Source organism: Marmota flaviventris, chromosome 2 (assembly GCF_047511675.1).
Source record: "Marmota flaviventris isolate mMarFla1 chromosome 2, mMarFla1.hap1, whole genome shotgun sequence".
In the NCBI taxonomy this organism is placed as follows: domain Eukaryota; kingdom Metazoa; phylum Chordata; class Mammalia; order Rodentia; family Sciuridae; genus Marmota; species Marmota flaviventris.
Window position 1 is genome coordinate 116,403,704 of NC_092499.1, and position 26,668 is coordinate 116,430,371.

At 33.6% G+C, this 26,668-nt stretch overlaps 1 protein-coding gene across 2 annotated transcripts in view; it reads left to right on the forward strand.

The window, feature by feature from the left end:
- The window catches only part of Lrrc49 (leucine rich repeat containing 49), a 171,569-nt gene that overhangs the window by 116,332 nt on the left and 28,569 nt on the right, over positions 1-26,668 (forward strand). For both annotated transcript variants that reach the window (XM_027926029.2, XM_027926032.2), the window contains 4 exons: positions 636-719; positions 4,637-4,800; positions 23,421-23,658; positions 24,803-24,988. In XM_027926029.2, the coding sequence (XP_027781830.1) occupies positions 636-719; positions 4,637-4,800; positions 23,421-23,658; positions 24,803-24,988 (672 nt within the window). The remainder of the gene's footprint in view (positions 1-635; positions 720-4,636; positions 4,801-23,420; positions 23,659-24,802; positions 24,989-26,668) is intronic.

Below are 26,668 nucleotides of genomic sequence, written 5' to 3' on the forward strand. Positions count from 1 at the left end.
ATCTTTTTCACTACCTATAAATCTTATGGTAATGAAAAGTAAAAAGTTAAGTGGTTGTAACTTATTAAAATTTGACATTCTTCAGGGGGAAAAGGTAAATCTGTATAACTAGGTTACAACTTTACAAAATGTACTCATTGTAAAAAATTAAAAGCTATACATAGAAATTGTGAGAGTATTGAAGTTATGACTGGTTTTTTAAAAAAATTTTGTGAACTGAAGTAATATACTTCATAGTCTTTATTTTTTCCAACTTTATTGAGTTATGACTGACAAAATTTCAAAGAAAATTTATACAAAGAAAAGGTCTCCCCCTTTCTTTACTTTTTTGTTTGTTTATATTAATTACCTAGGTTCATCTCAACTGCAGAGTTTGAAATAGAGTTAAGAATGTTGTGTTTTTAGCATAAATAAATAAATAATTTTTTTAAGAAGAATTTTTTTTAAGACTTAGGAGGAAAGAAGAAAAGAAAGAAAGACATACTGACTTTTTCTTTGAGGGCATATTTCCTGTTAGCAAGTAATGTACTCCTTAAGAAGAAAACTCAGACTTTCAAGACCAAAGATATTTAGCATTAAAAAATGGTTACATACATCATAATATTTTTGGCAAAACTTTTTTTTTCTTTTTTTAGGAAGAAGAAAGGCGTATGGCATCTGTAGTAGCCAAGAAGGAGGAAGAGAAGAAGCGGGAAAGTCATAAACAATCTTTGCTTAAGGTATTTTGTCCGCTGCCTGAATCCATGAGTGCGTACACTGAAGCTAGCTAGCTAATCTATTGGAATATTGGTTTCTAAACTTTAAATTTTGCATTACTAAATACTCCTATAACTTTTATAAGTTACTATCTATAAATAAACTTGTACTTAGGAAATGTAATATAATAAACATTATAAAACAAATGCAAAAGCTGGAACTTGAGAGATGAAAATAAATATAATAGAATTTGTAGTATTTGTTTTTATATCAGTGCATTACCTTGTGTATCCATCCCATGGCATGTGCAATTCACCTTGAATGGCACTGTAATAGACTGTCATCTTCACTGATAAATGTTACTGATACACACACACACACACACACACACACACACATTTATTTATTTATTTTATTTTTTAGTAATGGGGACTTAATCCAGAAGCACTTTACAACTGAGACACATCCTAGCCCTTTTTATTTTTTGAGACAGGGTCTCTCTAAGTTGCTTGGGACCTCACTAAGTTGCTGAGGCTGGCCTTGTACTTGCAATCTTCCTGCCTCAGCTTCCTGAGTCTCTGAGATTACAGCCATGTACTGCCATGACTGGCTTACTGTATATATGTGTGTGTGTGTGTGTGTGTGTGTGTGTGTGTATATATATATATATATATATATATATATATATATATATAATTTTTTTCTTTAATAAGTTGTACTCCATGTATGTATACCTTTATTTTGTTTGTTTATTTTTATATGGTGCTGAAGATTGAACCCAGTGCCTAATGAGTTTTGGTACATGTTTCTGCCTTTTTACTGATTCAGCCAATGAAACTTATTCTTTCATATATTGGCATATTCCCAAGAGTTTGCCCCAAATACCATAGTTTATAGGAAATAAAGCCATAGACAGTATTTTTAAAAATCTATAAGAGCAAGATTTCTCATTGCCATGTTCATTTAGAAAAAGTAGTGTTCCCTGTCATGCAATTGCTTCCGCCAGATACATAAGTGAAAAAGTACATAGATGAATGAATGAAGAAAATACATGCATACATAAAATACAGAACACTCTTGTATGAGCTCTAGAGTATGGAAAGGAAGAATGAACAAAGAAATTCTATTGATTATTTAACTATAAGGCTTCCAGTTTCAGTAGAGTTTCCAGTTTCAGAAATCATACTTGACTTCACCTTTCAACTGAAAAAAAATTTTGTTATGTACCCAATTCAGCTGCATCATACCACCAGCATGTGGGAAAATGTGCCATTAAATTTTTAGCAAACATTTAAAAGAATATTTGGAAAGTTTTAATGAAAACTTTGGAAAATAGCTGATGTTTCTCTTAAAAGTCACTAAGTAGAACTTTTTAATTATGAAGATTAGTTAGCTCTTTTAATAATAGGAGAAGCATGAGGAATCAGTAGACCTAGGTTCTAGCCCTCATTCAGAATTGGAGTCATGATAAAACAGATATTTAGCCTTTTCTAAGGATTATTTTCATGTAATACTATATATTGATCATTAAGAAAATGGGATGGGTTGAGTAGGAAAAGATTATATAGACCTACATCTTCTGCCTTGTTTCTTTTCTTTCTATTATTATATCCTTGGAAATGAAGATAAATGGTATTTATGGCATATACCAGTGTGGTCTTACCTGGACTGTAAATAGACTCAAATGGAAAAAGTTGAATTTGGCACCTTCTAAAATATTTATCACTTTAACATAGACTTAGCAATTGATAACAATCTAGCAATTACCAAAATCTAGCAATTACAAACATAATTATAGTTAATATGCCAAATGCTTCAGTGATCTTTGAAAATTAACTATGCATTGGTTGCCACCTTTTGCCTTGGAGAATCTATAGCATTATCTAGCTTTTTTTTTTTTTGGTTTCTTTTTTTTCTTGCTCCGTATATATCTAGAGCCCTCTTGTGGCCTCCTAGCCAGACAGTGAACCCTGCCTGACCTCAGGATATACTCCTGTCCTACATTCCTTTTTCCTGGCCCCAATAAAATTATCCATTCTCTTAGTCTACCTGGTATTGATTTGATTTTAATAGCCCAAGTAAAGGAAGCTTAACTTTTATGGGTATAAGAAAATGTTTGCATTTTCAGAGACTATCGTGTTACAAATTTGTTAACATATCCAATAGTGTAAAGTTATTTCAGTGCCTTTTTTCTAAGCTCTGTTATCTAAACCTCAGTAAGTATATTATTCTCTGCCAACCCCTGTCATACAGAAAGCCAAATGCATGGGTCCAGTGACCTTGGTACTGAGTAAAAATAACAGCATTTCTTAGATTAAGAATTGAGTTGGCACAGTCATCAGTAAATAACTAAAATAGTATTCCTTTAGGTAAGATGCCTTTTTATTACAGATTAGGAAGATATTGTTTTTCCAGTAGAATAGCAGAATCCTACTTGCTTTACATAAGGAGAACATTTAAAAAATATCATTTAAAAAAGATATTTCAAAATTGTATACATAATAAGTGTTATCCATTAACTATACAAATTTGAAATATCAAATAATAGAGAAAAGAACCCATGCCTAAAACATTTTTAAATAGACAAACAGAAATTTTAAATGTTTAATTAATTATAAAGATAGTTAGCTCTTTTAATAATAGGAGAAGCATGAGGAATCAGTAGACCTAGGTTCTAGCCCTCATTCAATTTTTAATTTTTAATTAAGCCAGCCACATCACTTTTCATTCCTACAAAATGACACACACACACACACACACACACACACACACGCTAGAATCTTAAAGAAATATAAAGAGGCACAACTAAAAATAATTATTCTATATGTATATAGGCACTGAGGAAATGGGCAAAGATTCTTTCTAAGAGGTGAAGAAGAACAATCGGTATCACATTCAGCTGACTTTTCATTGGACGGTTATATTCTTAGGAAAGAGGAAAGAGAACATATCTATTTTTGGCATTCTGATCTAATTGATAAACCATTTTAAAATGATAACATTTGGTAGTAAAAAAATAACTAGAATAAGAATTCTTTATTCCAGTTAATACAGACAACATTATAATCTATCATAATTTCCTTCAGTAACTTAGAACTGCTTTTCTCAACAGGGTTTCTGTGAGAAAATTGATCTCTAATGTCTCAAGGCAGTAGTTCTCAAAATGGGGTCTGTGAACTAGAAACTTAGCATGAAGTGGAAGCATGTTAGACACACAGACTCACAGGTCCTAGTCCAGAGACACTAAATCAGAATGGGGTGAGATTCAGCAATCTGATTGTAAAGCCCTTTAGGTGATTTGAGGCACTCTAAAGTTTAAGAACCACTACTGTAAAGCATCCATTGCATATAATGAATTAATTTCTTTCCTTGTCTTCTAGAATGGTAGATGTCTAGAAGAATTTCAGCCTAGCAAATTTCTTTTAGTAGTCCAAACAATATTTTTTTTCATTTTCAGACACAACAGTTTATACTGTGAAACTTGGAACACTGATCAACCCCCTCCCCTCCCCACACACAAAGATTATTCCACCATATTTGTCCTAATTATTGGGTAGGAAAACTTTAATGCTTATTAGTCTTTCTTGCAGTGTTTAAAGACTGAGGCATATACATTTTTGTCAAATCAAAATTTCAGATAGTAAATTTTCACTGTCCAGTGGTTATATGTTTATTTTTAATAAAATTCAGTTCCTACATACTAATTATATTTTGTATGTAATTTTTTTCTTGAGGATGATAGACTATTATTAATATATTTGAATATATAAGATAAATATAGGTGTCTTGAACTTTGTTCTAGAATGTGTATTGGGTAACTATGTTTAAGGGATAGTTTGTTTTCAAAAGTGTTGTAAGAAGGTGCAACAATATGCTTCTTGGATTCTCTTTTTAAAAATTTATATTGTGTAATTCTTGTCACAATTAAATTTTTTAATAGGAGAAGAAAAGGTTAACAATTAACAACGTAGCTCGAAAGTGGGACTTGCAACAACGAGTGGCCAATATCGCTACAAACCCAGATAGAAAAGATTCTGACTCTCCTTCTCAGGACCCTTGTCAAAGTGATGGAAGCACCATTTCTGCGTTTCCAGAAGAAACAGGGTATGAAATTGTATTCTCTCAAGATACTAGTGTCGTTAGAGAATTGAATTTGGAGTGGAAATGGGGAAACTTTTCATGTGTAATTATTTTGAAAGAGTAGTTTTCATAAGAAAACTTACTGAAAGGGGACGTTTAAATTTGTACGATGGAAAAGTTAAAAATATAAATCTGACTCTAACATTTTCCTGATTTACCAGAATAAATAACTAACTAAATGGTTGTTTCCCATAGGAAAAATGTCTAGATTATTTAGGACATCCTATAAGGCACTCTGCCCACCTCACCTGTGTCATCCCTCACCATTAGCCACCTTCTGGGGCTGCAGCCTTGCTGACTTTCTCTTGGTCCATTTACTTCCTACCTCAGAACCTCTCTTATAGGAACAGTATTTTGCTGTCCAGATACTACTTCCTTGCCCCATTTCACTGATCCTGCCCTGACTCCAACAGAGGTCTTGTTTGATCCTTATATTCTCCAAATACCTTCTCTAACTTTAGAGACTAGATCAGTTATTTCTTCCTTAGTACTTACTATAGCCACAATTAAATAACTAGTTGGTAATTAGTTAGTTCATATCAGTGATGTCAATACAAACTTCATAAGAAAAGGAAATCTTGATTTTCTTGTTGTATCCCTAGCAGAAAGCACAAAATCTTACTCCTTAACAAGTATTAGTAAGCAAATTAGCATAAAATCTGAGTATTTACTCCAGCTGTGGCCTGTATGTTCTGTTTCTTCTAGTGGCTCCACACCTCTTTCTTGTATCATAGAATGAGCAGTTCTAACTACATTGTCTGGACTCTATATATTTAATTTACTCTCAAGAAAGCATATTAGAATCGAGTAAATGAGGGGGACATAAAGTGTGTGCGTGTGCGTGTGTGTGTGTGTGTGCGCGCGCGCATATTTTTATGGTGTATATATAACTTAAATATATATACACAATTTAACAGTAAAACTAAAAATAAAAGATAGAATACATTTAAGTTTTAATTTATTACCTTAACCAAATGTTGAAACACATTTCAAACTAAATATAGTATGGTTTTCATTTCAGAGTTTTAGTGAGACTTCTTAAAGCCATTCACATACAAAGAATGTACCAAAGGAAATAATTTTGGAGGCATTAAAAAATGTTTTACAAATTTTCTGGAGTGAGAGTCTACCATATTTTTAGACAAACTTTCTAAATTTTAATTATAGGATTATCATATTAATCAATGTATTTCCTCCAGCTCAGTAGGGAAACCACATGTAAGAGCTGTGTCAGCTAAAAAAATAAGGCTGAAATTAAAAAAGAAATTCTGATTGATGATTTATGTAATATACCACTCTAAATAGGCCTCGAGCTATTTTTAACACCATTTAAATATCAAAATATAATTTTACTGAATTAGAACTGTAACATTTTATAATGTTAAATGTTGTAGCATCAGATTTTAGATTTATAAAATAATACACATCAGTACTATTTCTGATTTTTTAAATGTTTTTTCTACTTAAGGTTTTCCAGTTCTGCATTTATTCAAGTAATATTGCCATGTGTTATCCTAAAATTTTAATAAGATTTTTGAAAGTTCTTTAATACACTGAATTTATTTTTATAGTATTGGTAGTTAGATGGGGGTCTAATCTGATTTATTTTAATTAGCTAGTCAATTTTCTAGTAGTCTTTCTTAATTTAATGTTTTTAATGACAATACCGTCTTTATGTTAAATACATATATGAATATATTTGTGTACTGCCTATTTCATTCTATTAATGTACTTATCTGTTTTGATGCCAATATCAGATTCTTTTTATAGTAGTTTTGCAGTAAATTTTAATAACTAATAGGGGAAGTTCTTTTTAATTTTCAATTCTCACACATCTGCTCTTCCATATAAACTTTAACAATCATTTAATCTAGATATAAATGTTGAGAATCTTATTTTAAATATATTGATTTATTAATTTCAGAATAATTAACCTTGTTACAATGATAGCATACTTTAAGAAATATGGAATGTCTCCATTTTTTCATGGTCTAGTTGATATTCAGAGGGAGCTAAGTGACAAAATATTGAAATGTTAAAGGAAAATTCAGAAGAACTAAATCAGGTTAGAGATGCTGAAATCATAGCAACTACAGTCTGAATTGTTGAGTGAGTTTGATCGGGAAGCACATAGTAACCTGGGATAACAGTAGAGAAGACAATGTCTGATAAAGAGCAAGGAGGTAAGGGACTGAGGACGAGAAATAAAAAGCCTCAGTGGGGATGACAAAAGGATAAAAATGATGGGTCTGGGGACACAAGAAGGCAGACTAGAAGAAAGCTGTATTTATTATTGCTCCATGACCCAGGATTCAAGCAGCAGGAATACTGCTTCTCTGCCAGGGGGGTGAAAAAAGGGATTTCACTAAAACTCAATATTGAGCAGTCTGAGTGCCTTAGAGACTAGAAATTTGGGGTACATTAAACCAAGAAGAAAGACAACATTGGAGCCAAGCTACTAGCAGTAGCAGTAGCAGTAGCACAGAGGAGGGAAAGTGCTGAGAAATACAAAGGATAGACTTAGTGTGGAAAATCCTGAGATCTGAGGGGCAGTCTGCCCTAGGCTGATCCAGAGACTATACTGCACATTATACTGGTACATGAAAGATGCCTCATTGTTGAGATGGGCAAAAGGTGCGACTTATGTAGTTGAGGGGGAGAAACAAAGAATGTCCACGCACTTCTGTCCTAGTCAATGCTTTATTCACTCAAATCACCAAATACAATTTCACTCCATAGGTTCTTAATCAAGAAAATGACAATTCTTAATGCTAGGCACTGCAATAGACAATCAATTCACAGCAAACAATTCTAGATTAATTCTAAGCACTGCAAACTTAATCATGACAGACTAATGACAGATGTTCCCTCTGCAAGTTCAAGTATCAGTTCAAAAGTCTCAAGCCTTAGATGCACGCTCACTCAGACCACGGTGATCCGGTCAGTAACCAAGGCAGGCTTTGGGGTGGAGCTTAATGCAGGTTGAGGAGAGGGTAGTAGGGGGAAATTGTGGCTCTTACCAGGGTCAAGATGTGGCTGTAGGAAAATGCAAAGGATTAGCAAATGCTGATAAATGTTGAGATGTCAGTCCTGGTCCTCATCAGGCTCTCAGTCTGAGGGCATCATTGTTAGCTAAATGTCTGTTCATTTGCTCCATTATTTATACTAAATTTTGGGGCTTTTGACCCCTCTTTCAGTCCTTATCAGCTGCCACTGGGTCTCTCCAATGTTGCGTCATTTACCTTGGGGTTAAAACATCTGGTCTGGTGGTCCCCACCCTGATCTTTTCGCCTTTCCCTCTTATCTGGCAAGGACAGCCTGCCAGAGACTTCACTCTTGAGTTTATCAGGGTAGGGGGGAAGTGATTTGTTTGTGCCTGAGGGCCGTACTGGAGGGCTCCGTTAAGTGTGCCTGGTTAGATTGCCGGTTTCAAACTGGAGTTTTAAAAATGGAGTTGCTTAGGCTCAGGCCTAAGGCCATCTTCACACTCATGTTTCCCAATTGTCCCCTGAGAGACAGGAGCCATACTGAGGTGACCTCACCAAGGCTTTGGGAACTGGGAGATCTGAACTGTTTCCTTTACATGGTCCTGCTGGGCACCTGCCACATGATCTAGGCTGTACCTAAGAAAATGAGAGTTAAACAGGCTTGGAGAGTATTTTACTCAGGGTAACACAAGTCAGAAAGGCCAAGGGGAGCCCGACTCTGTACCCACTTTGAGTCTGGCAGCTTGTAGAAGCAGTTGAAGCAGGTTGGAAATTTGAATGGGAGCTGTGACTACACTCAGGGATTAAGCCCGGGAAGCCTGGAAAGGCAGTATCTGTGGGCAACAGAAGCCATAAAGGATTGGCTCCCCTGCTTCACAAGTGAAACCCAGAGAATCTCCTAGGATACAGCTCCCAGTGGAGACTGGCAACTTCCAGGCTCTAGAGGTATGTTGATTTAATATCTCTGGAGCCGTCACCACCCAACAAAGCATCTGGGGTCTGACTAGACCTAAGCCCCAACTTCTTCAGGAGCTCCACCTATGGGATTCCTCTCACAGAACTCTGTAGCAGCCCCACCCTGGGACTGCATCCATCAGGTTGTTGCAGACCAAACCCAGCTGAAAGTATTTCCCATCCCACCCTGCCTCATGCTACTAACCAGGGAAGCTGAGAATTTTTTAACTCCACCTGGAAACTTAATGAGCAACATTAAAAAAACCACAGCCCCTGCTCTCGTGTTCAGTACCTATCTCAAGAAGAAACAGAAAGAAAGATAGTTGAGCAGACAGTAAACATATATTTTCATCGACTATTTTGACAACCTCAATGGAAATGATTCCTTAATTTTTCATCAAGGATGTCTTTCTCTCCCTCTCTCCCCACCTCTCTCCTGTGTGTATGTGTGCCTGTGCACTCTCTCTCAGTGGCTCATGAACATTTATAATATACATATTTGTTTCTTTTTTCTCATTTATAGCATTTTTGGAAGGTAGTCATTTTTCTTTGTCTTTGAGGGTTAGTAGTTTTGATTAGTATTTTTGTCTATTTCCCTTGTTTCTTTTCTTTTACTAACAGCCAAATTCTATTGTTCACTCTTTCATTAATTTTTTATTTCTATTTTCTCTCCTCCTCCCTCATGACCATAACATCCTATATCACTTCTGCATTCTCCCTGTTAATCTTTTGAAATTGCAAACTCTTTTCTACCCACCTTTCTGTTATTCTTCCCTTTTCATTAACTCTGTTATTAACATCTCTAAGCAATAACTAGCTTATATAATGCCTGCTAATGCTGTAGGAACTATTAATGCTATAGAAGTCATAGATGACACAGGTTGTTTGAGTTTATGCCAGGCATAATACATGATAACTTTCTGTTTTTACTGATGGGAACTGCTGACCATATCATTTGTTTATTGTGACATTGTAGATGTCATATTAGGAACTACATATTTAGTTTAATGCTATATATTCTTTGCATTGTTTGTTATTGTTTGTCTCCCCCTAATCTGTGAGGTACTGGAAACCTACAGGGATACTATAAGTTCATAGGGTAGAAACTCTACTGCTTCAGATTTGTCCTGATAAATGGGTAGACACACAAACAACATGAAAAAGCAAGGAGAACCATCACAATGCAAGTATCCTCAATATAGACTCCATTGACACACAATGGAGAAAATGTCAGAGAAGGAATTTAGAACAGTTCATAATTAAACTGTTATATGAAGTAAAAGATGATGTAAGGAATGAAATCAGAGAGAAAATAGAAGGAATGAAAGATCATTTCAATAAGGAGATAGAGATTCTGAAAAGAACCAAGAAGTACTCAAAATGAGAGTCAAAAAACAAATTAAAGGGGCTGGGATTGTGGCTCAGTGGTAGAATGCTCGCCTCGCACGTGAGAGATCCTGGGTTCCATCCTCAGCAACATATAAAAATAAATAAACAAAACAAAGATATTGTGTCCATGTATAACTAAAAAAATATTTAAAAAAAAAACACAGAAATTCAAGGGAACGGATTGCCAGTAGAATAGACCACTCAGAAGGGAGTTTGAGGCAATGAAGACAAAGTATATGATCCTGAAAATAAAGTTGATCATGGAGAAAGATATTAAGAGAAAATGAACAGAATTTTCAAGAAATATGAGACAATATGAAGGTGATTTTAAGAGGAAAATTCATGGCATTGAACTCATACAGTAAGGAATATAAAGATACCAAATAAAAATCTAACATTATATCACAAGACCCTAGAAAAAGAAGAACAAATCAACACCAAAATCAATAGAAGACAGGAAATAATTAAAATCAGAGAAGAAATCATAGAAATTGAAATTAAAGAAATAATACAAAAGATCCGCAATGCAAAAAGTTAGTTTTTTGAAAGCATAAACAAAATTAATATACCTTTAGCCAAACTAACCAAAAGAAAGAGGGAGAAACTCACATTATTAAATATTACCACAGACACTACTAAAATGGAAGCTAACCTGCAATAATGGGGTTTGAAGGAAGAATAGAAGTTCAGCAGGTTGGACAAAAGGGAATGAAGGGCAAGGAGGAATACAGGAAAAAGAAAGACAGTGGAATGAATCTAATGTAACTTTCCTAAGTACATATATCAGTATGGCACAGTGACTCCCACCATCATGTACATCCACAAAAAATTAATTTTGAAAAAAAAATTAAAAAATAATTGTGGGTAAATGGCAGAGAGATCATTAGAGGGAAGGGAACAGGGGGTGGTGAAAGAGAAGGGGAAGGAGAGATATTGGGGTTCTAATTAGAATTCGATATATTCCCTGCTTGTATAATTGTATCAAAATGGATTCTACTGTCATGAATAACTAAAAATAACCAATAAAAAATATAAAAATATGATGGTCATGTGTTCTAGGCTAGATTTAAGGAATTGAAGTGCAGGTTTGTCAACAGATTGAGAGAAAATTTTATATTCCTACAACTGAAAAATCTAAATGACGTTGAACATGAAGAATATGAAATGAGAGGATTTATAATGAATGGGAATAGTGGAAATTTATGGTCAGAGTGAGTTGGTTTTTGGGGGGGGTTTTGGTGGGGGTTTTTTTGTTTTGTTTTGTTTCAATTCTGGGGATTGAACTTAGGGGGCATTGAGCTACAATCCCAAACCCGTTTTTTATTTTTCATTTTGAGACAGGGTCTAAGTTGCCCAGGATGACCTCAAACGTGGGATCCTCCTTCCTCAGCCCCTTGAGTTTCCTAGGGGATATATATATGTATTTTTTTTTTTTTTTTGGCTTAGAGAGCGATGGTTATTGGAGATTGAGGGATTGAACTCAGGGGCACTCAACTGCTGAGCCACATCCCCAGCCCTGTTTTAGAGATAGGGTCTCACTGAGTTACTTAGCTCCTTGCCTTGCTGAGGCTGGCTTTGAACTCATGATCTTCCTGTCTCAGCCTCTGAGCTCCTGGGATTACAGGCGTGCACCACTGCACCCAGCCTGGGTTTTTGACGTTGAAAATTTTAAAGGTAGAATATAGCTAAACAATAACATTAAGAACAACATGGTGGGGGCTAGGGATGTGGCTCAAGCGGTAGCACGCTCGCCTGGCATACGTGCAGCCCAGGTTCGATCCTCAGCACCACATACAAACAAATATGTTGTGTCCGCCAAAAACTAAAGAATAAATATTTAAAAATTCTATCTCTCTCTCTCAAAGAACAACATGGTGGCCTTGGAAGTAGGTTATTGGAACAGTAAAAGTAAAGATCACTACAGGAGATCAACTGAAACACCCTTTATTGTAGACTGAAGTTACTGATGGTATAACTGGGTGTAGAAACAGGACCCCAAATATTTAACAAATAATCATCTCTATCTCCTGTTGTCTACCATGTATCCTTTGCTCTTGTTCAGGGATGCTCACTATTCAGGTTTTACCAGTGTTGACAGCTACAGTAAGTGCAGGAGTGTCTTTTTTATTAAATGGCTCTTCTATCTGAAAAAACTATCTCTGATAGGTGGATTTCAGACTACTAATGTTTCTTTCTTGACATTTGAACTTTTAGCTTTTGGCCAAAACTTATGTGACTCTCTAAAATGACTTAAAATTACAAAGTGTTCATTTTTATGGTCTCAAAAATAAGCAATCAAGAGAAAGATGAAATATCTATTAGTGAAAAATCCTTGTGCTTTTTAGTTATTGCCAAATTTTTCAGAATTTTTATTGGGAATTCTACAAAGTCAGAGGCTTTTACTCAAGAAGCACAGAGGAAGAATTTGAGAAAGTTTGAAAAAGTGATGTATAGGTTCAGTAGAAAGGAAGAAAGAAAGTATAGGGGAACTCAAGCTTGGAAGGGCATCTGATTGGTACCTTCTTGACCAGGGACACAGAGAAGAAGCAATATCTCCCTGGCAAAAAGAAAAAAGAAAAACCACCAATGTCATCATATTCTTCACCTTCTTCCAAGTCCCACACTTTTGTCTTTCCCCTCTCCCTTAGAAGAAGAAATAGAAAGCTCACATAGAATGTTTGAGCAAGAATGACAAAGAGAGGAAAAGAAATGAACTTATCTTTATTATTTAAGTAGCAAAGAATCCTTAGGAAAGGGATCTACAATTTCTGGCAAAAGATTTATTTTCAATAAATATAAGTTCAAAGTGCCATGGCAACACTATTACGCACTCTTGGTCTGACCCATTTTTAATGACCTAAGAACTAGAAATTCAAGACATTTATATATGAAGGTGGAAAAATAAAACTTTAGGGATAGATACTAAATAATTCATACAGACTTTAATGTAAGATCAGTTATTTATAACTTGTGGTAGTTGTAGACTTTTGTTCAGTTTAATTGTGGTTATCTGAGTCCTGTAAAATCTCTTACATATAAAAGTTTGGAGCTTGAATTTATCTCAGCCAGGGACTTTTAACCAAAATATCTATGTTGGTATTTAAATATTAAGTCATTTTACTTGACCTCCCAATAGCATTTAATATAGGTGACTGTTCATTGTTGAGACTCTTTTCTTCATCTTTCTTGATACCATATTCAACTGATTTTCCTTTTATCTTTGTGGCTACTCATTTTTTAAATTTTTTTTTAGTTTTTGATGGACCTTTATTTAATTAATTTACTTATTCATATGTGGTGCTGAGAATCTAACCCAGTACCTCACACATGCTCAGCAAGTGCTCTATCACTGAGCTACCACTCCACCCTGACTACTCGTTTTTTAAAGGTTTATTTTACTGACTCCTTTTCTATCAAGTCTTTAAATTATTTGATGCTATTTTTTAATTTATGAGATTTAGATGTAACACTTTTGCTATAATAGATGAAGATTCAGCTCAGCTCTTTTTCCTCCCCAAACTATATATCTATAGTTCATTTACTTGTATCTTTCATAATATATAATTAAATCTCTATGTTTGTTCCATATAAGTCCACTACTCTTCTTTTACTTCTCCTCTCTCTTTGTACATTACAACTTCTATTGCTATTATTTTTCTAATTTCACTCGTGCTTTCCTCTTTAACCTGTTGTCTTTTTAACAGTATGGAGTTTAATTTCCAAATATTTCTGCTATTTGTGAATTTTCCATATTTCTGCAATTACTGTTTCCTAGTTTTATTCCATTGTGGTCAGGGAAGATATTTTTATTAGTTTAATCCTTTTAAAATTTACTGGGACTTATTTTATGGCTTGACATATGGTCTGTCCTGGAGAAAATTTCATGTACTAAGAAGATTGTACATTATCTTGTTGGATAGAGTGTTAATGTATGTCTGTTAGATTTACTTAGTTCCTGGTGTTCTTCAAGTCCTCTATTTATGTTGATCTTCTGTCCGTTATTGAAAGTAGAGTAGTAAAGTCTTTAACTTTTGTTATAGAAATATTTCTCCCTTCATTTCTGTCTGGTTTTGTTTCATATAATTTAAGGATCAGGTATGTATGTTTGTAGTTGCTATACCTTCCTTATGGATTGACCCTTTTTTCAATATAAAATTGGTTTTTAGAAAAATTTTTATATACAATCTATTTTGTATGATGTCAGTGCCCACCACAGCTCTCTTTTAGCTGCTATTTGCATGAAATATTTACTTCCATCCTTTCAATTTTAACATATTTATTTATTTAATCTTGTAGACAACATATACTTAGATATTTTTAAAAACTGTACTCTGCTAATCTCTGATTTTTAATTAGAAAAATTTAATCTTATCAAGTCTTAAGAGTCAAGGACTTATTTATACGATTTTCCTATTTGTTCTCTGTTGTTTTTTTGTCTGTTCCTCAATTCCTGTATAACTTTCTTCATTTATATTTAATTTTTTGTGTACTGTTTTTATTCCCTTCTCATTTATCTTATTGTATTTTTGTAAATTTTTTTCTTACTTGTTACCATGGAGATTACAGTTAGCCTCTTAATGTGTAACAATCTAATTTCAATTAATACCAATTTAGTTGAAGTCATATATAAAAACTTTGCTTCTGGATATATCCTCCCCTTTATGTTGTTATCTTTATAATTACATCTTTAAGTGTATGTATGTTGACATGCATTTAAAATTTTTATATGCATTTGCCTTTTAAATCATAAAGAAAAAAAGAGGAATTATCAACCAAAGATTCAGTAATACTGGCCTTAATATTTATATAAATAATTATATTTCCTGATTTTTAAAAAATTTCTTCATATGACTTTCATTTACTATCAAGTGTCCTTTAAATTTAGCCTGAAGGACTCCTTTAACAGTTCTTATAGAACAGGTCTCCAGGTATGAACTTGCTCAGCTTTTGTTTATCAGAAAGTATCTTTATTTCTTTTTTTCAAAGTTCAGTTTTGTCAGATATAAAACTCTAGGTTAACTTTTTTTTTTTCATTCAGCACTTTAAATATATCTTCCTACTGCCTATAGCCTTCATGATCTCTAATGAGAAATCATTTAATACTTATTGAGGATCCCTTGGGTATGATAAGTCACCTCTCTCACTGCTTCAAGATTTTCTCTTCATCTTATATTTTAACAGTTTTATTATAGTGTGTCTCGGTGTGGATCTCTTTGAGTTTTTCCTAGTTGGGACTCATTGAGCCTCTTGAATGTGTTGGTATATGTCTTTCACCAAATTTGGGAAGTTTTCTAGCCAGTATTTCTTCTTCAAATATTCTTTCTGCCCTTTTTTTCACTTCTGACCTTCCTAAACTTCCCTTATGTTTGTGTTGGTATGTTGAGTTATCCCACAGTTGTTTAGGTCTCTGTTTACTTATAGTTGTTCTTTTGTCCTCCCAGCTTCTCAATTTCAATTGTTCTACCTTTAAGTTCACTGATTCTTTTATTTTTCTTTTTTACCTGCTCAAATCTGCTGTTGAATCTCTCTAGAAAGCTTTTTATTTCAATAAGCACCTACAAGTCTGTAGCCTTCTGCAGGGCCAGGGTCTTCTCAGGTCTTTTCTGGGCATGTGTCCAGCCCTAGTCATGCAAGTTGCCTTCTAGATATCCTGAGATACTTAGGGGCAAAACCCTAATCCTCCCCCAATATCTCCTTTCATTCTGCCTACTGCTTGCTCCAACTTTTATCCCTTGCTCCATGTGGCAGCGGCTAATTCATTTTTACCTTTAAACACTTCTGAAAAAATGCTACCCAGAAGCCACCTCAACCCTAAGGAAGCCTCAATGCAAGTAAAACAAAGGCAAGCCCTTCAGCTATCCTTCAGGGAACCACCAGAAATGTGAAAACATTCTGTATTGCTTCCTCTGTTAACCATATGCCTGCACCAGGAATGTAGGATGTCATCTTCATGGACACCACCAAGCAGGAAAGGCAGTATGGTAGCAAGGTATGTTAAAATGCCCCAGAACTGTCTTATTGAAATTGAGCAGGTTTTTTTTTTCATTAAGTATTGCCCCTGGTTATTGTAATTTCTATACTTCAGAATTCTGAAAAAAACAAAGTTGATTTGGAAATTTTTGCTAGGATATTTGTTGTTATTGTGGAGGGATGGAGTTTGGAGTTCCCTACTATACTATATCTGCATCCTTTTTAGGATTCTAATATTTCTATATTCCATGAGCTATACTTTTACATTTCAAGATTAATTTCACTTATATCTATCCTATAATCATAAAAATTTGTCAATTGGTAGCATTTAAAAACTGAAAAGTCATTAATAGAGTTTAAGTTTCTGTGTTTTATCTATTTTTTACTGCAGAGTTAAGCAGTATACTATGATTATATCTCCTTTTCTACTTCCTAAATCATTTAGGGAAAAAAGTGTAAAGTTCAAATGACCTCTATATTACACTTCAAAAGTTGCCCCAACACTTGTCCTTTTTTAGTTTGCTTTATATTTGAGCTGTGGCTTTCTTACAAAGATTGCTTTATTCTGGAGTTTCTGATTATCTTTTTTCAAAAAAATTGAAAAATAAATTTACTACTTGTACTCTCCTAGTTTCTTTTTTATTTGTTCTTTTTAGATATACATGACAGTAGAGTGTACTTTGACATATTATACATATATGTATAAATATACATATGATTTATTCTAATTAGGTTCCCATTCTTGCAGTTGCATATGATGTGGAATTTTACCGGTTATGTAGTCATATATGAACATAGAAAAGTTATGTCTGATTCATTCTTCTGTCTTTCCTATTCCCATCCCCCCTCCCTTTCCTTCATTCCCCTTTATCCAATCCAATGAACTTCTTTCTCCACGCACCTTATTGTGTTTTAGCATCCACATATCAGAGAGAACATTCAGCTTTGGGTTTTCTTATTTGGCTGTTGAATAGAATCTACTCTTCTTGAAGTCTGTTGTTTCCTTTTGGATCATTCTTTATAGTTTATTATTTTATAACATATTATTAGAAACTGTTGATATTTTTTCTGGTATTATGTTTTTTTTTTTTCTCATGTTCTCGAGTACCTCTGTTCTTTCGTAGAACAGAAATGGTAGAGTTCCTCAGATTTTGGGCCCTTCCTGGGCTTTCTTATTATTCTCTGATTTTCCCCAAAGTTATACACTCCTTTGACTTTAAATAACGTTTATATGCTGAAAATACCATAACATATATTTTTCCTTTATATTTTACCTTTAGATTATGTACATACAAAAAATTCTTGACTAAATTAATGTTCTAAAAATGTTCTCTCGTTTTGTCTTCCTAAAGATTTAAAATTTGGCCTTTCCAAAGTCTTTATTACACCTGGAATTTATTTTTATTTTTGAGATTAAGGTCTGATTCCCTACCACCACCACCATGGGAATAGCCAGTTACCCTAATGGCATTTATCAAGTATTCTTCTCTTTTTCCACTGCTCTGTAATGCCACTCTGAGTGTTTTCTTGTCAGTGAGAGAGGTAGTTGGGAGTGGTCTTTTATAGATCTTCAATTAATGCCCCTGTGCCTCCCATCCTCTATCATATTTACTCTTCTTCCTTTTCCACAGTTCATTCAAGCAGTTTGACTGCTGTCTTTGTTCTTATCTCCATTGCATATTCAAGGCCATCAGTTTTTCCCCCACTTCATCATTTACTAGTCTTTATGTTCCAGCTCTCATAAATTTGCTGAAATCTCCTGCTACCTCCCCTGATGTGCTTCTTGTAGTGAGTTTATATCTTTTCAATTACTTCCCCATTCTTTAATAGGTTTTTAAACACATTTGCTGTGTCAATCTGCTCTTTTATATAGAAGTGCAAAGTAAAGAGTTTTAAATGTTAGAAGTTATAGTAATACATTTTCTGTAAGTCTTTAAAAAATTTAATTAAAATATATTTTTTGAAGATGATGCGAGTCTTACTCTTTTGGGGGGTGGAAGACTACTCTAGAGAGCCATGAAGTCTCTTCCTTAGTGTTTCAATTTGTTTTTTAATACTGCATGAAATTTTCCATTTTAAGTAATCATTTTTAGTCTTTAGTATTTTGTAATGCCAAAGAAGTGGCTAATTCTTGTGTTACAGTGTCTGTGACCTTTGGCTTATGGGTGTGTAACTAAATGCCTGGCAACAAATGTCCATGAAAACATTATAGACACATTAAGGGAAGAAATTCTTTAAAACTTTGCTATATCCCATTAATGATTTTACTGTTCACTATACTTTGGATAGCTCTACAGTGAAATGACAGATGGCAGGTTTCTTTTGCCTGGCAGAAATTGGAAAATACTGGTGTAATGTTTTCTTTGCTTACATTGGATGTGTGCAGTGAAACTGGTTTATTTTTGGTCATTTCCTGTCTATGAACACTGGTATTTTAGCCAACACTACTATAATAAAATATAATGCATAAAATGAATTTCCACACCTATGAATGTTGTAATAGAAATTCATAAAATAAGTTATTATAGGAATCAGCACCACTTATTCACTAGGAAAAGAATCTTCCGAAAGATTTTAAGTATTTCTTTTCTAGCCTGTTATAAAAAGCCTAAAGGTTAAAAAAAATACTAAACCTCTGAAATGCTGTCTTTTTTTCCATCTAGACATTTAGTAGTATGTTTTACATTTAGCCTGCCTTTTGGGAACTCATTACTTTATTGCTTTAAGTTAAGCATCCTGTCTTTTCTTAGGGTCACCCACTAATTGAGAAGGAATACAGTATTTTTCTAATTCATTCTTATATAAAGATCAAGTCAAATAGATGAACATTTGGACTTGAAATTAACCACTAAAAATCTTGAAGATTATTCCTATTTGATGTCTCACTGTCCGCTATATTTTACATATGAAGAAACTGAAACTCAATGAAATTGAAAAGCCTAACCATCAAATCATCTAAAATTTGAATGAAGGCCTGATTTTTTTGCCAGTGCCATTTCTACTACACTGTATCATTTTTTTTCTGGTATACTCTTATAAGGACTAGTTGACACTATTGCACTTGTATTCTTACAGTGCAGTAGTGTCAACTAGCTTCTCTCTGCTCTATCAGCCACACAGTTGATCAACTTCTCTATCTGAAGTGGATCCTTGAAGGTCCATTTCATCTTATTTCCTTCGTCTTTGTATTCCCAGCACCAGTACTTAGATCCATGCATGGTGCTTTGAAGTTGCTTAAAAACATGCACTGAAAGGTCTTATTACATTTTTATTTTAAAACATTTTCTGTTCCTGAACCCTACAAGATAAAATCAGACTTTTCAACTTTATCTCCAGCTACTACTCGCCTGTATATTTCAGTATTCTAGTCCCGTGTTTCAGTGTTCCAGCCATACTTAAATTGTGCTTACATGAATATGTTACATATAATCAGACTTCTATGTCTTTCTTCATTATGCCCCTCTCCTCCTACTTCTGATGAAATTCTACTATTCATCACTCAAGAATCAGTTTAAATGCTACTTCCTTTTGAAACCTGATTTCTCCCCTCTAGAAGAATTAGTCATTTCTTACTGTATTTCTATAGCATATGGTTTAAATATTCATTATATGACAATAAGCACATTATATTACACATAATATATATATTTCTCTTCATTTTCATCCCCCATCCAGAATGGGAGCTCCTTGAGAGCAAATATATCTTGATTTATTTTTAAATCTCCAGGGCCTAGCACAATATCTGACACATAATAAGCTCTCCACAAAAACCTATTGATTTAATGAAATGTTGAGGTCATTTCAATTGAGAAATTATGTCTCCTGTGCTTATTGGGTTGATTGCAGGGTAGGATTAGGGAATTTATATTTCTGGAACCACAGCCCAATAAAAGTGAGCAGTAAGTTTAATATATCCAAAAATTTGCACATGATCTCTATACTGATTGCCCTTATCAATAGACATAATTTAGTGGCCTATGCCAGAATTCTTAGCACAATGTCTTGTATATAGTGAACATCTTCAGATGTTCAATAAATTAATGAGTGAATGAATTAATGAATTAATATATACATATCTATGACTAAAAAGATATCTACTGTACATACAAGGAAAACTGGATGGACAACCTCCAACATAAAAACATTGTTTAAAAACTTACTAAGTTTTATTTGTTTGTTTGTTTAGTTTTGTTTCTATGCTGAGGATTGAACCCAGCATGCTAGACATCTCGTATGATAGACACACAGTGTCCTCTACTTCTGAGCTACATCCCCAGTCATCTAAGTCTTTTCTAGGGAAGTCAGGACATATCTCCCAAGAGGAGCAAATTTATTAATATTGGCCAGGGTTTGAGGCTAAAGTCAAAGACTTCACACAGAAAATAACTGAAATGGGTTAACAGATGCTACATGTCCTATTGAAAGGATGATTTAGTCTGTAGCCCAGCAAATTTGTATTTGTTTTTGCCAAATATCCATGTGAGATCTATATAAGTTGGAGAAAACTTTCTTCTGCTTTTATTACCATATTACTGTTTTGATGATTGTAGACAATTTTTATTTCACTTCTTTCTCAGCAGTTTCTTTGGTCATTGTTTACACAAAATAACTAATCCCTTTCTAATGATAGACTTTTTATTTTGGAGTCTCTTTTTAAAAATTTTACTCACACAAAGAAAATAAAGACATTTTCAAATATATAAGACATCATTTCCCAAAGGATTTATTCATATTTTTTATATAACTCTAGTGACCCATCATTTTCCCATTAAAACTAAACTTCTTTTGCTGGTTAAGCTTCTTTTTCTGTGGTCATAAGGCACCCCTATGCCAATTAGTTTTTTCTCCCCCTTCACCTTCTTTCTTCATTATATATCTTTGCCAAACCTGAGACAACTTTCTTGCTAATAATACCCTTTTTCTGTGCCTATATCACTGATTTTACCCCATTTGTGAAACCATAGCTATGGTAGGAACATCCTTCTTAAAATTCAATAGATTCTTATAAAGTTTTTCTCACTTTATTAATTCATTATAGAAATATGTATCAAGAAAGTATGTGCTAGGAACTGTGGTTGGCCCCACCATAGCAAATGTGGCAAAATTCAAGCCTTCAAGGATCACAATGTTTAGTAAGAGAAATAGACAAGTCAACAGATAATTGCAATGCAGTGCAGTAAGTGCTACAGAAGAGTATGCACTCTTCATCAAGTCTTCTTTATTTTAGTGGCAGTGAAATGCTCAAACTGCCATCTTTTGTCCTATTCCAGTAATGCTTATATGCTCTACCTAGCTCCAAGTATTGCCCAAAGTACAAAAAATGGAACTGATCCTTGTCTTATTTTTGTGCTATCAGCCTTTACCTTTCTAAGACTATCATCTGAGACTGTTCATATACTAGTGCTCATTGAATATTTGGATATTGTCTCTCTTCAGCCTTAAATCTGGTAGAAATTAAGCCTTTTCATATTTTCTTGATTGCATATTCACTTAGAATATACTGACATTACTACTTTGGTTGTTACTGAATAAACAACATGAAAAAGGTTAAGTAGTACTGTCAAAATAAGTATGATAAACCAATAGAGTAATAATGGTTTGTCAGTCTTATTTCCCAACATGAGCATTATAAAAATGTTGAGGATCTTTAATAATACATTAATATACTATAAATTATGTAAAGCCCATTACTAAGCTTCAGAGCCACCAAAGTTAAAAATATTTATATATGGTCTTTAGCTTCAATGAATTCATTCTGTAAGAAGAGGCAAAATTGTAAATATATATACAGTGTGAGAATTGACATTGGAAGAGTGTGCAAATGTGCACAGCAGCACAAAGGAAAACAACACACAGGCTAGTAAATAGTGCCTGAAAGCGAAAATGACAGAGTGAAAACACATACAACAAAAGCCAAGCAGTAAGCTGGGTGCAGTGGCACATGCCTGTAATCCCAGTGGCTGGGGAGGCTGAGGCAGGAGGATTGAGAGTTCAAAGCCAGCCTTAGCAAAAGCGAGGTACTAAGCAACCCTGTCTTTAAATAAAATACAAAATAGGGCTGGGGATGTGGCTCAGTGGTTGAGTGCCCCTGAGTTCAATCCCTGGTATCTACCACCCCACAAAAAAAGCCAAGCAGTGTTTAAATTTTGAGGTTGAGTAAATACTTACATCTCTTTTTTTTTTTAATCACTTTTATTTTTTAAATACATGACAGCAGAATGCATCACAATTCTTATTACACATATAGGACACAGTTTTTCATATCTCTGTATATAAAGTATGTTCACACCAATTCGTGTCTTCATACATGTACTTTGGATAATGATGTCCATCACATTCCATCATCGTTTACATCTCTATTCACAAAATTTTGAGTTGGATCATAATATTTTACTTATTCCTTAGCTATTATCATTTAGGTAGCCTTTTATAGATAATATAGCTTCTAATTTGGAAATACTAACAATTACCATGTTCAGTAAAGTATATGAAGAGATTTTGTGAATATATAATATTAATAATGGATTGCTTTCATTATTTTTTATTTCAAACTGGGGAGGAAATCTTCAAAAACTTTAACAATTATATTTTGTATACACTTATGGAATTTCAAAACACATGAGGAATTCAAAAATACAAAGTCAAAGATACTACTTAATCTAGCATATAAGAAGTAAACTAATAGCTATTATGTTTTCCAACATGTTTATGTATTATGTAATTTTTATTATAAAAATATTATTTTGTAAAAGACATTTTTTTCTACCCTGATAGTTTCATAGATTAGAAAAACCTGTTTGTATTGACATGAAAAAAAAGATTCATGACATATTAAAGATATATTAAATGCACCAGGTGTGGTGGTACAGGCCTGTAATCCCAGCTGTGCGGGAGGCTAAGGCAGGAGAATCATCAAGTTCAAGGCCAACCTGGGCAATTTAGCAAGGTCTTTTCTCAAAATAGAAAAACAAAAAAAATCTGGTGATATAGCTGATTGGTAGAGTACTCTGAGTTCAATCCTCACAATCACGTGTATACATACACAAAAATATAATAAATGATTCTTTCATTAATATAACTAATTTGGGTTTGTTCATAATATTTCTATTTTAATTAAAATATATTAGAATAATATAAATCTTCCACATAGTCTATTGAAAATTAATTACTGAATTGAAAAAAATGAGTATAATATCAAAGGAGCTTTTCCAATGTGGCTTTGTATTCTTTTATTTGGTTTGCACGATACAACTTTCACTTAAAATTATGCTTTGGTTTTTCCAGGTCTCTAGATTCAGGACTCAACAATGCTTTATTAGGTTTATCTGTCACAGACACATACCTTGTTGAAGTAGATGGGGATACACTTTCCCTGTATGGTTCAGGAGCACTAGAATCTCTGGATCGAAATTGGAGTGTCCAAACAGCAGGAATGGTCACGACAGTCTCCTTCACATTCATAGAGTTTGACGAAATTGTCCAAGTGCTCCCCAAATTGAAGATGAAGTTTCCTAATTCTCTGGTAAACATTTCCCTTTGGTAATATCTTTCAATTATTCTTAATCATGACTTGTATGTTCAAGCCAAAGGTCTGTTTTAACTTTTATTTATGCAGGAAGGGAGACTAAGCTTTTGTGTTGATTTTCTGGTGCTGGGATTTAAATTAGTAGTCATAAATGATCTTGTATTAGAGATTTCATCTCTGAAAATGAGCCTTTATGTAGTATGAAAGATCAACAATTTTATTCAAATTATATTTCTATTTTATAAAGCATTCAATAGAATTGCATAGCCCTACTATGTATCCAGGTATTGTATCTGGCACTGATGAGACAATACTAGGTATGTATTATGTAAATTATACAGTAATTTATATTTACAATAGTCCTCTAAAAACATTGAAAACAAATTTAGTAGCATATTAAAGTTGCTTTGAGAAATTAGACTCCCCAATTATGGTGTTATTATATTATTTATTATTAAGCATTTTCAGAACCTGTAATTTTTATAATGAGTTTTCTCTTGAGTTTTTATGATTATTATTTTTCTCTCTTTGCTGATTGATTTTCCTCACTTGCCCTTTTGTACCTTACTTCCTCCTTCTTAAATAAGATAGGTAGAGGTGCAGACAGTATGTTAGAAAAGAGCCTCCGAATTCACAAAACACTTGCATTAATATTTCAGTTGTAGAGATTTGATTTTTCTATAACCAACTTAACCAGCATACACAGTATTTGGAAAGATACAAGTAATAGTGATTAAAACTAATTCTTAGAAGTTTTGTAAACCATATAAAGTTCTGAATTTTTTCTTTCGTTTAATTTCAATATAAAATGTATAATGTAACATCTGAAAGAGTCCAAATTATTTCATGTTTATATAACTATTAAGAATTCTAGTTTGTTAATAAATGAGGATATCCTTTGCAGAAGGAATCACCAGAATTAAATACTGGATGAATTCCATCAATGATGTAATAGTGGGATTAAAGTTATGTAATCCAGTTGATTTAATGTAATTGAAGACATATTTGCTAAGCCTGAAGCTTGTGGATTTAGTTAGGAAATGATCAGTGAAGCTTTAATGTTCAGTGAAGCTTTAATGTTAATATTTTAAGATGGTTAAACTCAATATTCAGATTTTTTGTGTGTGTTTTATTATTACAGCACCTTAAATTTAAGGAAACAAATCTTATAATGCTGCAGCAATTTAATGCACTAGCCCAACTTCGCCGTATTGACCAGTTGACAATTGATCCTCAAGGAAATCCAGTTGTCAATTTTACACTATGGAAATACTATGTACTATTTAGGCTAAGCCATTTTAGTATGCAGAAAATAAATGGAACAGAGGTAAGTAAAGGACTTTGCAAACTGCAGAATAAAAATGTTCCCTTTGGGGAAAATAATGATTAAAAATGGTTAAGAATCTAGGTAATCACGATAGAACTTTTGAAAAATATATTGTTTTAATTTTTACATTTGAAATGTCAGAAATCTAAAACTCTACCCTAAAATTCTAAAGCACTAGACAAAATTTTAAAATAAAATAGTAATAAGTTCATGGTGAATAGTAATATGCACTTTCTTGATATTTTTTTTAGTTTTAGTTGGACACAATACCTTTATTTTATTCATTTTATTTTTATGTGGTGCTGAGGATCAAACCCAGCACCTCACATGTGCCAGGTGAGTGCTCTACCTCTGAACTATAACACCAGCCCCATATTATGCACTTTTACTGTTGTTAGTAAATACTCAGATAAAAAGTTGGTAGGAGTGACTGTTTTTGGTTTGTTTGTTTGTTTCTTATGTTTTGTTTTGTTTTGGTAGCAGAGATTGAACCCAGGGGCACTTAACCACTGAGCCACATTCCTAGCCCTCTCTCTATATATTTATATATGTGTATATATATGTATATATTATATATGTGTATGTTATTTAGAGACAGGGTCTCACTGAGTTGCTTAGAGATCTTGTAAGGACTAACAGTTTTAAACAAAAAAAAATTGTAAATCTTCAACAGGTAATGTGGTCTTTGTATTTTTCAAAGTGCTTTTCACACTGCCTGGTATGCAAGAAGGAATGAGGAAGTGAAACTTAAATGTTAGATAATAAGGTAGAGGAAGGGAAGAATAAAATGGGGACAGGGGGAGAGAATAACTGTATGAATGTGAGAGGAGAAAATAAAGTGTAAGCAACCATCTGGACTGCTTTGTTGATAGTTGTATCATAACTATATTGGATAACTCAGACCTGAATCTGAATAGCTGGAAAATTATTAATGAAAAATTATTTTTAGATTAATTCTGCTGTCACGGGTAATCTCCTAGCTACTCAATGACCGTGTTCTCTTTAATTATTAATTTGGAAGAAAAAAGAAGCTATCCCTCTGGTCTACTGAGTTTAAATAATTATTCAAAAGAACTAAGAGTCTTTCATATGTGTTGGTCTTATTAGAATACCTCTCATGATTCAGAAAACTTCCTTACTATAAAATGAACTGTAGTCAACTTTGCTGGCACAATAACTATATTTCCCTACAACTGATAGACTACAGCTATGTCCAGCCTAGACTCCAAAAATCTAGCATACTATTAGGAGAATAGAGATCTCTCTGTTGATGTAAAAGCAACCATATGAAATCTACGTCAACCATGGTAGGTCCATGACCACAGTATCAGACATCTATAGAAGATGTCAGGCAAATCTGGAATCTTCACGTGACCTTTCTTCAGCCAGTTCTCAAGAGATTTTGTTCAGTCTTGTGTATGCTTCTGGACCTTTCATTACTTCCCCAAAGAGAAATTATGAGTCCCTGGTGGGCCCTGGTAAATACTCCCAAAGGTTTCAGAAATTAGTCTGAACTGAAAATAGAATGGTTATTTAGTTATTGGTAGGCAATTCTCCCTCACTAATGGCCAAACTGTTACCCCAATTAACCCTTCATAGGCATTTGCTCAGATATGGATCATTACTAGAGGAATAATCATTCTTATGAAGTTTTTAAATTAAACGGGATAGTATAATTAT